At 36.2% G+C, this 14,883-nt stretch overlaps 1 protein-coding gene across 2 annotated transcripts in view; it reads left to right on the top strand.

Moving 5' to 3' along the window:
* ehd3 (EH-domain containing 3) overlaps positions 1-14,883 on the top strand; it is a 36,888-nt gene that overhangs the window by 15,319 nt on the left and 6,686 nt on the right. The window contains exon 4 of one of the 2 annotated variants that reach the window (XM_041252736.1): positions 9,465-9,509. The exons of the other annotated variant lie outside the window; for it this stretch is intronic. Within the exon in view, the coding sequence (XP_041108670.1) occupies positions 9,465-9,509 (45 nt within the window). The remainder of the gene's footprint in view (positions 1-9,464; positions 9,510-14,883) is intronic. 2 annotated transcript variants of the gene reach the window in all.

A 14,883-nucleotide genomic window follows, 5' to 3' on the forward strand; every position in this document is an offset into this window, starting at 1 on the left:
TTTCCTTGGCCTGCGACTATGGAGACCTTGACCATGAAATACTTGACCTGTGGTTGAAGTGGAAACCCCAATTCCACTTGCAGCCAATTCACTTTGAATATCTTTGGCAGTCAATCTCCGGTTGTTATTAACCTTCCTCGCAATTCTTCCACTTGTTCTTGGTGAAAGAACCTTCTTTCTTCCAGACTGAGGGAGTGTTGTGACAGAATCATGAGTCTTATACTTCTTGATAATAGAAACAGTAGTTGAAATTGGGATACTCAAATGGTTGGACATCTTCTTTTATCCTTTTCCAGCTTAATAATAATAAATAATTCAGGAGAGCTCTTTACTTTTTCCCATATTGACTTATTGGTAATGACAATAATCCTATGCCTAACCCTTTTATACTCTCTAAGAATGTTCACCTACAATCCAGCATTTTCGAGACTTTTCTAAAATTACGTTCTGCATTATCATATTGAAATTTTTAGCACCTTGTAGACAGTGCTATCATGGCATTAAAGGATTAAATTAGCATTTTTGGAGTATAAGATCAAGCAAAGGCAGAACGCTGCGTACATGAGACGAACAGGTACATGTCATTTTGCTTTTATTCAAAATCTTATTTAATAACAGTTTATTGTTCATTTTGATTGTCCTTTCGCTTAATGAACCCCTTGATATAACAATCAAAATGCTTGGACCCCAACAAGTTTGCTATAGCGAGGATGTACTGTGTGTGTGTGTGTGTGTGTGTGTGTGTGTGTGTGTGTGTGTGTTTACAGTGCCTATAGAAAGTCTACACCCCCTTGAACTTATTTTCACATTTTGTTGTCAGTGCCTCAGACATGCATTTAAAAAAAATTCCACTTTCTACACACCATACTCCACAGTTAAGGGGAAAAAAGTTTTTATTGAGAAAATTATATATTAAAAACACAAAACTGAAGGATCATAATTGGAAAAGTCTCCACTCCCCAGAGTTAATACTTGTGGAAGCACCTTTGGCAGCAATTAGAGCTGTGAGTCTGTTGGGATAGGTCTCTATCAACTTTGCACACCTAGATTTGGCAATATTTGACCATTCTTCTGTTCAAGCTCTGTCAAGTTCCTTGGGGAGTGTTGATGGACAGCAATCTTCAAGTCATGCCACACATTTTTGATTAGATTTAGGTCAGGGCTCTGACTGGTCCACTCAAGGACATTTACCTTTTTCTTCCTTAGCTACTCCATTGTAGCTTTGGGTCATTGTCATGCTGAAAGGTGAACTTCCATCCCAGTTTCAGCTTTCTTGCAGAGGGCAGCAGGTTTTCCTGGAAGACTTCTCTATACATTGCTCCATTTATTTTTCCTTCTATCATGACAAGTGCCCCAGTCCCTGCCAATGAGAAACATGCCGACAACATGATGCTGCCACCACCATACTTCGCAGTAGGGAAAGTGTTCTTCGGGTGATGCACTGTGTTTGGTTTGCACCAAACATAACGCTTTGCATTTAGGCCAAAAAGTTCCATTTTAGTTTTGTCAGACCACAAAACCTTTTGCCACATGGCTACAGAATCTCCTGAGGTTTTTTTTTTTTTTTTTTTCATACTTCAAACGGGATTCAAGGTAGGCTTTCTTGAGTATTGGCTTTCTTCTTGCCACCCTACCTTACAGGCCAGATTTGTGGAGTGCTTGGGATATTGTTGTCACATGCACAGTTTGACCAGTCTTGGCCATAAAAGCCTGTAGCTCTTGCAGAGTTGCCATTGGCATCTTGGTAGCCTGTCTGATCAGTGTCTTCTTGCTGGAGGAACAGCCTAATTTAGGCAGGGTCATACACCTTCCATATACCTTCTATTTCTTAATAATCGTCTTGACCGTGCTCCAAGGGATGTTCAAGGCCTTTTGATAGTTTTTTTTTTTTTTTTTTTTTTTACCCATCCCCTGATCTGTGCCTTACAACAAGGAGTTCTTTTGAAAGCACCTTGGTGCTGATAGCTGAGTCTTTGCTTTGAAATGCACTACCCAGTAGAGGTAACCCATAGAAACTGCTGAATTTATCGTAAAATCATGTGAATCACTAAAATTTAACACAGATGAAGGCCACTTAACTTCGTGTGTGATTTTGAAGGCGATTGGTTACACCTGAGCTAATTTAGGATTGCTGTTACAAGGGGGGTGGACACTTATGCAACCAAGCTATTTCAGTTTTTATTTTTAATTAGTTTTCTACAAATTTCTAGAATATTTTTCACTTTGGAAGATGTGGGGTAGGATGTGTAGAAGAAAAGGTGAACATTTTGAAAAAAAGACTTATGTGACATTGTGATGTGTGTGTGTGTGTGTGTGTGTGTATTTATATATATATGTGTGTGTGTATATATATATATATACACACACACACACACACACACAACACACACACACACACACACATACACAGTGCCTTGCAAAAGTATTCAGACCCCTGACCAATTCTCTCATATTACCAAATTACAAATGGTACATTGAAATTTTGTTCTGTTTGATATTTTATTTTTAAACACTGAAACTCAGAATCAATTATTGTAAGGTGACATTGCTTTTATGTTGGGAAATATTTTTAAGAAAAATAAAAAAACTGAAATATCTTGCTTGCATAAGTATTCAACCCCTGTGCTGTGGAAGCTCCCAGTTTGCACCGATGAAAGAAATTGCCCTAGAGGACACAATTATCTTACCATTGGCCTCCACCTGTGAACCATTAAAGTTGCTGTCATATTTTCTGGATAAAAACCCCACTGTTGAAGGATCACTGGTAAGGCTGTGAATCTGAAGGAAAATGAAGACCAAAGAGCATTCTACAGAAGTTAGAGATAAAGTAATACAAATGCATAGATTAGGGAAAGGGTACAAAATAATATCCAAGTGTTTGGATATCCCAGTGAGCACAGTTGGATCAATAATCAGGAAGTGGAAGCTGCATCACACCACCCAGGCACTGCCAAGAAAAGGCCGTCCCTCAAAACTCAGCGCTCAAACAAGAAGGAGACTTGTGAGAGAAGCCACAGAGAGGCCAACAATCACTTTGAAGGAGCTACAGAGTTCAGTGGCTGGGAGTGGAGTAATGGTGCACCAGTCAACCATATCAAGAGCTCTGCATAACATTGGCCTGTATGGGAGGGTGGCAAGAAAGAAGCCGTTACTCAAAAAGTACCATCTGAAAGCACGTCTGGAGTTTGCCAGAAAGCATGAGAGTGACCCAGCTGCGATGTGGGAAAAGGTTTTGTGGTCAGATGAGACCAAGATAGAGCTTTTTGGCCAAAACTCAAAGCGCTATGTGTGGCGCAAACCTAACACTGCCCATGCCTTAACACACACCATCCCTACAGTGAAGTATGGTGGTGGCAGCATCATGCTGTGGGGATGCTTCTCATCAGCAGGGACTGGGCATCTTGTTACAATTGAAGGAAGAATGGATGGAGCAAAATACAGGAAAATACTGCAAGAGAATCTGCTTCAGTCTGCTAAAAAACTGAAGCTTGGGAGGAAATTCACCTTTCAGCAGGACAATGATCCCAAACACAAGGCCAAAGCAACATTGGAGTGGCTCAAGAACAAAAAGGTGAATGTCCTACAGTGGCCCAGTCAAAGTCCTGATCTCAGTCCCATTGAGAATCTGTGGCACTATTTGAAAATTGTGGTCCACAAGTGTCGTCCAACCAACCTGAACAACCTGGAGAAAATCTGCCAAGAAGAATGGGCCAAAATCACTCCGACACTGTGTGCAAAGCTGGTGCATACTTACCCCAAAAGACTTAAAGCTGTTATTGCAGCGAAAGGTGGCTCTACCAAATATTAATGTGTGGGGGTTGAATGCTTATGCAAGCAAGATATTTCAGTTTTTTATTTTTCTTAAATATTTCCCAACATAAAACCAATGTCACCTTACAATAATTGATTTTGAGTTTAGGTGTTTTAAAATAAAATATCGAACAGAACGAAATTTCAATGTACCATTTGTAATTCGATATTATGAGAGAATTGGTCAGGGGTCTGACTACTTTGTAAGGCACTGTATATATATATATATATCAAAAATTGTTTACTGTATAATATTTCTCAATTGTAACACTTATGGAACAAAAACAATAATAAACAATTTACAGTTTCACACAGAAATCAAGTATTGTTTCGCATGCTGACAAGCTTGTTATCCTGAATAACCTGAGCCTTAAAGCCAGTTGAACGAGAACTAATTTTTCCCGTTCCTATTGTTACAACATCGGTTCACCAGCTGCACTCAGTATTTGTGAGTGAATGAATGAACGATCCGTTTCCAGTCAGGTCAGTTAAGTGAAACAAGTGTCAAGTAGAATTCCGTCACTTGAAACGACTGTGTCGAGTTGTCCACTAAAGTTTTTAATATTTGTTATCCCTTCAGTACTGCTCATAAGTTGAGCAGTCTAAAGCGTGGTGTCGAATAAAACAGTTAAGGCAGGATGCATATATTTTGTATGAAGAAAATACAGGACCCAGTGTTGAGCTGTCCAGCAGTCGAGTTAAGCGAGGTTGACTGTATTTTCTCCCCCTCCTTGGTTTGGAAGTGTGTTTGGCATGATTTCTTAGCCTTGGGCTGGGTCAGGCAACACATTTAATTAGCAAACCAGTGTCACAGACAAATATAGCTTTGGTGTGGCTGTAGTGTAGTGTATGAGAAAGGTCTGTGCATTGTTGGCATAGCTGAAAGTCCAAACTGTGAAATGTTTAAATTGGGCACTGGGACACTTTGGTGTGACATGCTTCAGGCCTAGTATCCATTTGGCAGTCTTCTGTTGATGGAACTGTTTTGCTTCTGATAGTATTTTTATTATATTAATCACAGTGAATGTTTGAAGTTCTACATATTTCAAGGCTTTTACTCATTACAATATAAATTGAGTGTGTCGGATATGTAGTGCATGGACTTCATTGGTATTTGTAGAACAACCTTTTGACTTAAGGCAAAGCAGTAGAAGATGACCGGCTATGTTTTAATGAGTAATTGGAAGTCTGTGAAATTATGTACTTAAATAAAATAGTGCCATCAATAGGGTATATTTATATAGCATGTTTTAGAGGGCAAGTTTCTCCAAGTGTGCTTGCTAGTTCCCTATTGCACATTAATAATTAGGATCCTAGTACAATTGAACCCTATAGTTTTTTTAAGGAAAATAATCCCTCCCTTAACATATTCAATCCAACAGTACTTTAAAATTAAGCCAAACGCTGCCTTAGATCAAGGGCTAGCTATTGCACCTGTGTTGAAATGTTACACTACAGGCACTGTAAGCAATGTGCCCTTAAACAAAATGGAAACTCTTTGTTTTTTGATAAAATAAAATGTCCAAAAGGCTGAATAAAAATGGACACCAATGATATCACATATTGTATTAAATGAACACCTACAATATCTGTTTATTTTTTTGTGCTTAATGTATCTATTGACTATTTTATTGCATGGGTATGTTCTTGAATTTTTCATTTTTTATTTTTTGTTGTTTGGGGGTCTTCTCAGTTTTTATAATTATTTGGCAAAATCTGTTATTTTTGGTAATTAAAAATAAACACTGAAACGCATCAATTTTTAGTTTATATAATACATTGCATGTATGTTTTGCCAGTACATACACAAACGTTAACTTACTGTGTTGAATGTCCTCATTTCGGATTTAGGCAATTTAGATTGAATCTGAGAATTGTGAGTATTGCGTTTTACGCCCCATTGCCTCCCGTGTGTCTGTTGGATGTGGTGAAGAAATAACTACATAAATAATTTGAATGGATGCAGCCAGATTACAATCCTACAGGTTTATTACTGCAGCTCACACGCTGTGCACGTTGTTTTCCAATTTCTCAACTGCTTCCTGGTTTGTCAATAACGATTTGTACAAACAATTAGAAGGAAACACTAATAATACACTACTGCATACTGCAAAGCAAGCTTAAAGTTAACTGGGGTGTTTAACCAATTGCCATATTAGCCTTTTAACAGTAAGTGTTTTATTTACTAAAATAATTTTATTAACCCTAAATAATATATATATATATATATATATATATATATATATATATATATATATATATATATATATATATATTATATACATAAATTATTAATTTTGTAAATATAAATGTTAACCTAACTTTAAAATAATTACTGGTCATGAATTTATTGTTCCGAAATAACAAAAATAATCTTAACAGTATATAAAGTTTTTTTCTGTTGTTTGTTTATCTGGCTACAAGGTTTTTTTTCTTTCTTTTTCATCCCACCCCAGTCACAAGTCACTCGAACAGCTGTATTCTGTTATACGTAGGTCCACAAAAATTGCAGATTGGTCAGTAGAAATGTCTTTGCACACTGCCCATCTTTTGAAAGATGTTTTCTTTATGTACAAAGAGTATTGAATGATTGACATTATTACAAAAACTGAAATTCAGGTTTATGGTTTTAAAAAAAAAAAAAAAAAAAAAAACACAAAATACCCATTCTCTACTTGCACAACCGACCGGTGAGGACGCAGTACGATACAAGTGCAGGTGGTTCTCCTCGGGCTATTTGTCGAGAACCAAACCGTGAAACTCTAGCCTCACAAGACATCTGAATCCGGCTCCAAGCCGAGCCAGGGGGGGTTAACGATTTTCATTACACTCTGGAAAGAAAAGCAACAAACATGCCGGGCAGCGAGTGCGATTGTGAGAAAAGTACAGCCTTGGGACTCTTAGGAAGTGTAGGCAGTTTCCCTGTGGGCAGATAGAAGTGTTCAGGAACAACTGGAGTTGTGTGTCAGAATTGGGAATGTTTATGCCTGAATTTCTGACATCCTGTTTAAGAAAACAACACAATTTTGCCATATTTGAATTCTGTTGTCACCGGGATGATGCCTACCAAGTTGGGAGTAAGTTGGTTAAATGGTTTTTTCGACCAGAAGCAGTTTGTTGTTTGGTGCGCGTTTTTAACGCCCGCTCGGAGGAAATCGTTTTGTGCACCGTGGGTTGTCTGTTTCTTAATTTCCTGTTACCTTACGAGTAAGTAAGTTACAGTATATCAGTTACATTACTATTTTTGACAGAAACCTACGGTCATAATATCAGCACTGATAATATCAGTTGTGCTTGATACTATCTACAATCTTATTTTAAACTAATGGCCACTAAGAAGAGATGTCCCAGATTAAATGGCATTTCTTTTCTTTTTTCTGTGTCATCATACCACTATCTCTACAGCTGTGTTTTTATTCTTAAAATAAAACACAAACCAGTTGCTTTAGGTTTTCTTGAAACTGGGCCTGCTCCATACTAATTTAGGAGTGTGAATGGCAGGACTCAATGTTTGTTTACTCTAGCACTGTTACATCAAAGGGTCTTATTCTGCTTGTCAGCAGTCCAAAGCTTTTCAAAGCAGAGCATTAAACATCCCTTCATCACCTCCTGTGCTCGCAATTATTCAAGTGGAAATTTAGGACTTTAAGAAAAAAATACAAAAAATGATCTAAATATCTCATATATACAGCTATGGCCAAACTCTTTTCATCACCCATCATCATGAAGTGGAATGAAACCTGCCGAATTATGTTACATTAACATATTTCATTACATACCATTTTGCAGTCTTCCATATGCTTAATGAAAAATGTGACATTTTGAAATTTAACATACTGTTATAATTTAACATTCTGAGATACTGTACTACTGTTATGGCTTCCTGTAGACTTTTTCAATATCATTTTGTAGTTTCTTTGAGTAGGCCACAAATCACCCACCCAGAGTGATTCAGCATCTGTTCATCTGTTGCTTCACATGTATAGCCTATATATTTTTTTCTCTCACCCATTTTTTTGTCTTTCCCTGTAAAATAAAACCTAATTCTTGATAAAGCAGTACACATGCATACATTTGGTGACTGTAAACATGTGTTGTGTTTTTTTAATGCAGTATTACAGTTATTAGTTGCAGTACAGGTAGATAATTTGGCAGATTCTAAGTTGAAGGATGGTTATTTACGTATTTATATAAAACAGAAACCAAAAAGGTTTCATGTTTTTGTGATGGGGATATAATTGCGCACAGGATATATTTAAAGAGACAGGTTGTGAGTGTATATACAAAAAGGCAAAATAAAACGCTGAAAACTAAGAAACTACTCTTTCGTTTTACGCTACTCTGCTATAAAGGAGGCTTGCAGACACACGCTTTTAGGTTGCGTTCACACTGGGTCCATTTCAAGAATTTCGTTTAGTTTGAAACGGCGTGTCAATGCGCTTGCTGTTCACACTTATCTGCGAGCAAAGGGACTGAGTTTGTTTGGATGCAAGCTAAAGTTTTTTTTTTTTTTTTTTTTTTTTTTTTTTTTTTTTTTTTTTTTTTTTTTTTTTTTTTTTTTGTTTTTTTTTGTTTTGTTTTGAGGACTGAGTTAATTTGTGTTCTCAACACAGTTTTATTAAAAACACCAGTTCTTAATAGCATGTTTTAGATTGTTACATATTGCTGTGGAACCAAGCAGGGGAGGGGGGCGTGGGGGAGGGGTGCACTTTGCTAATTTAATGAATACATGTGTTGAATGCCTGCAATTCTGCACTACTGTCCTACTGAAAGCATTAAACAAAGTAATTTGAGAAAAGACTGAATATATTTTACTAGTGTTTACTAGTTTTGTCCAGTTCAGCTTGGATTTTGGTGTCTGACCAAATTTCTAACAGAGTTTCTCGCACTGTCCATGTATTTTAGGATTTCCAGAGGGAAAAAGTGGGCTTTTTTTTTTTTTTTTTTTTTTTTTTTTTTCCTTCTCACTGACACTGTAGCAACTCGGAAGCGATTAAATGCCAGTAATAACACAGTAGTGGTTTACAAATTAAACGTGGCATGCATTTATTACAGATCATAACCACTCTTTATTTTCTTTATATTGTCATCTCAAAACACGTTAAATGTACAAAAAGCCAGATTTAAAAAATCAACTGTTGGCATTACCATTTAAACATGTGAAAAACGAATAATTACCCGCTGTAAGATCGTTAATGTGCACGGATGAATCTACCGATTTACTCAACAGGTTAATCAACAAATGCCCATAAATTAACTGATCAAAAATTTTAATCAAGTGACAGCACAAATTTCAATATGTTCTTTGGTGTGTGCTTGTTTTAAACTGTAGTTCAGTCTTTGCGATGTTAAAACGTTATTTGCTTAATTAAGGGTTCTTCGCGTGGAAAATACTAACCAGGGCTGTCGGCATATATCAGAATGGAATATAAAGAGAGTGTCTGTGTATGTATGTATATATGGATTAAATGTTTAAATGCTGACATCTGCATAGCATTTAAACATTCATAAAAATCTACCAAAAGCATATCCCTAACTGGTGTATCTTAATTGTAATTAAACCAACATGTTATGTTTTGTTTTCAAAGCTGTCTTTTGTTTGTCCTTTTTCTCATTTTCTTCTGTCTTGCTATTTTCCTTTCTCCCCTGTCCAGCTCAAGAGGAGGGTTATAGCTGGCTCCGTAGATGCCCGTATGGAGGTATTTAAGAAAAAGGCAGTAATGGCTTATTTGCCCTCATGGCATTTAATGATTGCAGCTTGCGAAAAGACATTTGAGCTGTTAGCAAAATGTCGCTGCTGCATCTAGTAGGAACTGCCTCTAATAGCTAAGTCCCTTGATATTAACACTGAACTCCTGCCAGTCCAATAATACACTGCTGTAATGCAAGTCTGTAGGATTCACTCTTGCAAGCTCCTGCTACTGTACTGGTACACTTTTTTTCCATGGCATACTATGTACCTGAATATATTTAAAAAAAAATAAAAATCATGACAGTGCTAATGTTGGAAAATCCTGCATGGATTCTCTGTGGGGTCATATTCCAAAGATGTCAAATATTTTCCAGTACAGCTCAGCCGAGCTTCAATGAAAATTAATGTGTCTCGAATGTACTTAACAATTCCAAACCTCGAAACTGGGAGCTTGGTTGCACCGTCATGGCATGAAGTGGACTTGTTTAAAGAACAAGCAGTCAAGTTACATTTCCATGTCATTGGAGATTACAATGATTAACTTACTAATTGCATTTAACCTATTTCCTAACTTGACCAGTTGAATACAGGTACAGTATTGGCACTTACCACTAGATTTGTGGTTCTCCTTAAAGGTAAGCAATTGATACAATCAAACTGTTGTCTAGTCATCTATAATTTGTATTTTGATGGTGCACTTTAATTAAGCAGTAGCATCGCAATGCACTTTGTTGTACCACACCCTAAAAAGGGGCTTTCTAAAGTGTAGTGCAGTAAATGTTAGACGACCCCCACTGGCTTGTAGGGTTTGAGGGTGGGAAATGTGTTGCCATCTTTACCCCACTCAAACCGTTTGCTTACTAAATATCTTTGTATCCGCAAATAGATTTAATGAGGTAGCTGACTTACAAGAGCCGGGGTACACCAAAATGATACCCAATTAGAAAGAATAACAAACTCCTTTATTTCCTGTTAACACAGTAAGTAGCCGATACTCGGTGCGAGCTATGAATGAAACAAAATGTACTAGTCAACAGTATTAGCAGCTCAAATGAAGTGAAACGGTGGTGTCAACATCCCATCTTTATGTCTGTTTTTAGTAATTTTTTTGAAAGTACACAAAAATACAATTGTCATACCTTATGGTACGAGTTCAGAAAATCGCACTTCACAAAGACCAAGAAAACAATGACAAGTGCTGGTGCTACAAAGCCCATTTTTAAGTAGCTTTTCCAAGCTGATTAAAAGAATATTGCCGGTAAAACATACAATATAATGATCTTTTTAAAAACACATTAGAAACAACGCGTATTTGTGTTGCTGTTAGTACTCCTGACTCCGGATCATACTACTCGTGTGTACAAGACTTCACTTTGAAAACTATGACAGAACAGACAGAACCCGGGCCCACAACAAACAGCGCACCATTCCACCATCCACCAAAACATGCTATGTGTGGAAAGCTTAGCAATAAGTATGCTGATTGTATTGGTGATTAAAATTGTCAAATTCTGCGATCCAAGTCAGGCACACATGCAGTTAAAGTTTCCTGTCTTAAGTATCTGTAAATCACACAATGTGTCAGGTATTCATTCTCCAAGACGAACATTATTAATATTAATATCAAAGTTCTGTTCTGACCGATGCAAATCTTTGCTCTTGCTGAGCTCCCCTGTAACTCAAGGCCTTTGAGGACCTGCCACTTCTCCAGCTTACTGTAACTATTAGCTGATTTATAAATGTTCTGAATGTAATATTACTGTATTTTGTATTATTTGTAAGGTGTTTTTATTTTTGATTTATTTGAAAGAGAAAGCACAGTGATTTTTCAGTTGTTTTTTTCTTGCGCTTCAGTTTTGTTTGCTTCAGTTTGCTTTGTTTTTGCAATGGTTAAACTCAGTGTTTGGCTATGCTGACACAGACACAAGAATACAGTAGTTATACAATTTTGTTGTTATGGCAGGGAAATAACTCATGCAGTAAAAAGTCAGTATGGGGATAGGAATGGAATGCGCTCCTGACCTTCACCTTGCTGTAACCAAGAATTTTGGACCTTCATAAAAATAGAGTACCCCTGCCATAAAACATTTTCTCTGTTCCTGTGCTGTGAATGGCTGCACGTTATGGAACTTCCCTCTTGGAGTATTGGCTTTGCAGTTTCCCAGTGATACACCATGTGTTATGTTCTCTACTTTTTTTTATGAGTAGGCTTTCTGATTGAGATGGACAAAGAAATGCACAGCAGCTTTGCATAAATTCCTGGGGAAACTCTCATGCTATTCATCAGATTGAGGAGAAAATGCCAGTATATGGCAACATTTTTATTTTAAGCAGTGAACGATGTATATGCAGTAAAACCTGTCTAATCCAGCATGATTTGAGTCCTGACCAAATCTCTCTTGAAATGAATGGTGTGATACCTTCTACAATCCAGAACCTGTCTATTCTGGAATCCCGCATGATTCTTAAGTCTCTTCTTCCTAAAATCAATGTAAATCTGACTGTGCAATCCAGCACCAAGTCATTTTATAAAAAAATAAATCAAGATGCTGCATATAGACTCACGTGTTCTGCCAGTGCCCTTTTGAACTGTGCTGTTGTTGAACAGTAAAATATCTAAATGTCCACACAACAAGCTGTCTCTTGAAAGAAAATATGCGCTTATTAAAAAAAGCCGAAAGTATACCAAAACCAACACAAAAAAAGTGAACAATATAAAATCACAAGGCAAATTCTTTCACATATTCTGAAAAGAAAAGATGCCTACTTAGAACAACACAGAGAAAACCTGAATGCCAGCAGGAAGGTACAGTATGAACAAGTGAACATCTTTCTATGCAAATGGTTTAAATAGGTTTGTGCAAATAACAGTTTTTTTTTTTTTTTTAGGCATTGTTGTGTTTATTATACTGTCCCTGTCCAGTATATATTTTTTTTAAAGCATTAAAATAGTTTTCTCATTTTACTTCTCTATGGTACAGGTATGTATAATACTGTCTAGGTACAGTATTGTATATATTTTTACTGTAACTCTGTAATCCAGTCATGGACACCCTCTATGACCTGTGGTTGTACAGTAATCATAGAATCTTGTCTGTTTGGAGCCTCCATCTAGTGTTATTGCTTTGTGGTAAGTGTTTTTTTGTTTTTTTTTCCCTTCTCCACAATAGCAGCATAAGTGTTAAAGTGACCCCTTTGCCCTGTATAATAGTCCTGAATTAAATCAAATTCTGATTCTGGTGGTGCCAAAATTGCGACTTAGTACAGGCCTATGTTATTATATAATGTAAGACATTGAATATCATTTTAACTGTAAACCTTGCTGAAAAACATTAACAACCTTAACTTCTTGCTGTACTTAAAAAATAAATAAATAAATAAATAAATAAATCGATTCTTTGTTGTTGCCAAGCAGTGCATGAATTTATGGGTGCAAATGAAACAAGTTTATGTATTTAACTATTAAACATGAACAAGTTGTATGTTTTAAACAAATAAATTCTGCTTTTGTAGAGTCTTGCACTTTTTACAGCCTTTTAAAAATCTAAATTGCGTTTTGGAGGTGATTTTTCTCCTACCGATTGCTGTTTTAAGTACAACATGTGTATACACTGATCATCCCTGATCAGCTGAGTGTAAATGTTACCATTTGACCTTGTAATCATTATCATACAGTATATATATATTCCTTTGATAAGTTACTCTTATGTACTTTGACCAGCTTGGATTATTCAACACTGTATTTATAGTCTGTTCCCTAATAAGGAGATTTATATCTTACGGGTCACATCTGTAAATCGAAGTTAAAAACTAAATCAATACTAATAGGAGGGGCACAGTTGTGTTCTTGACTATGAATAGCAATCAACTGAAATTGACACAAACATTTAACCTACAAGTAGTGTCAACACAAAAGCTCAATGCATTGTTTTTAGTGGTGCAGCTGGTGCTGGACTGAGACCATTATATTACTGTACATTGGAGTTCTTTGTTCTGCGTTCTTCTGTAGCATTCCACAGCAGATGGTTAAGACGTGTTGGAAGTGAGATGCTGTGTGACGTTGAACTCTGGTATGTTCTTCTGACAAAGCAATTCAACTTCCTACTAGTTTTTTGTCATTTTCCATTAGTCCTGTTCAGGTTGTGCGTTTTTCTTTTATTAAGGATATTTTGGTCTGGAGTGTGCAAGTAGAAACGATTGGCTCCACTGGGAGTTTATTGCTCCCAGTAATAATGACTAGATTTTAACACTTTGTTTACACATCCTTTATACACCACTGACAGTTTTTTTTTTTTTGTGTGCAAGTTCATGTCAGAATAATTAAAGCTATTGTAGATGATAAAACATTTTCATCTTGTACAACACAGTGTAAGATTGTCAACCTGATGTGGTGGAGGATTGCCACCAACTCAATATCCACGCAGGAGGCATGATTTTTACAAAAATACTATTCAACTCATTATACAGCTTTTAACCTGATAGTATTGTATATACAGAACAAAATAATGTAAGATGTGACATTTTTTATACCTAAACAAACCCTTGATCTATTTAGTGATTTAGCTGGATGCCCAAATCTGTTTCCATCACCACCTGTGCAAACTCACTATTGTCTTGTATTCTTACAAGATTTTAATCTTATCAGAAGTCTGGCTGTGAATAAACATTTATTCACCAGGAACAGCTATAACAAAAACAGACTACTCTGTTTTATAGTTGCATAACAGGAAAGAAACTACAGATGCCAAGCAACGTTTGTAAAATGAGAGTTAATGGTTGGCAAAAATCATTACTAAAAAGACAGCTTATTTGTTTAAAATAAAAATACAAAAGTTAACATAATAGTACATTCAAATATTTATTTATTGTGCTGATATGTTTTGTTTTGGTGTGTGCTTTATTAAGTTATTAAATCAGTGAACATAAGTTTAGTTTTTTTCCTTCTGATTTCCTTGTCTTCTAATGTAGCGCTAAAGAATATTAAAACATGAGCATAATCCAGAGATTTATGATTGTCCGCTTGCTTGCTTATGTGCAATTTGGAAATACTGGTTAAATACTTTTTTCCAGCCATATTCTTTCAATCGTTTTTTGGATTTGTTCAAAGGAAAAAGGTTTAGCCTACTAACTCTACTAGACATGAACATCTATCTCATGTTGGCCAGCAGCTAGCATTTTATTTTTTATAAACAGATTTTTAGCCAAACCAAAAATATGATTTTTGCCAGCTTCATTTGGCTGTCCAACAAAGGCCATGTATGGCTCATTGAGCTTCACAATGTTGCTTTTTTTTGTTTTGTTTTAATTATAAAATAACCCATTTAGTTTTTTTAATGGTTTTGAAAAGATAACAACCTGCTATCTTAGGTAGAAGCAAGCAA

This window comes from Polyodon spathula, chromosome 6, assembly GCF_017654505.1.
Source record: "Polyodon spathula isolate WHYD16114869_AA chromosome 6, ASM1765450v1, whole genome shotgun sequence".
NCBI lineage: Eukaryota > Metazoa > Chordata > Actinopteri > Acipenseriformes > Polyodontidae > Polyodon > Polyodon spathula.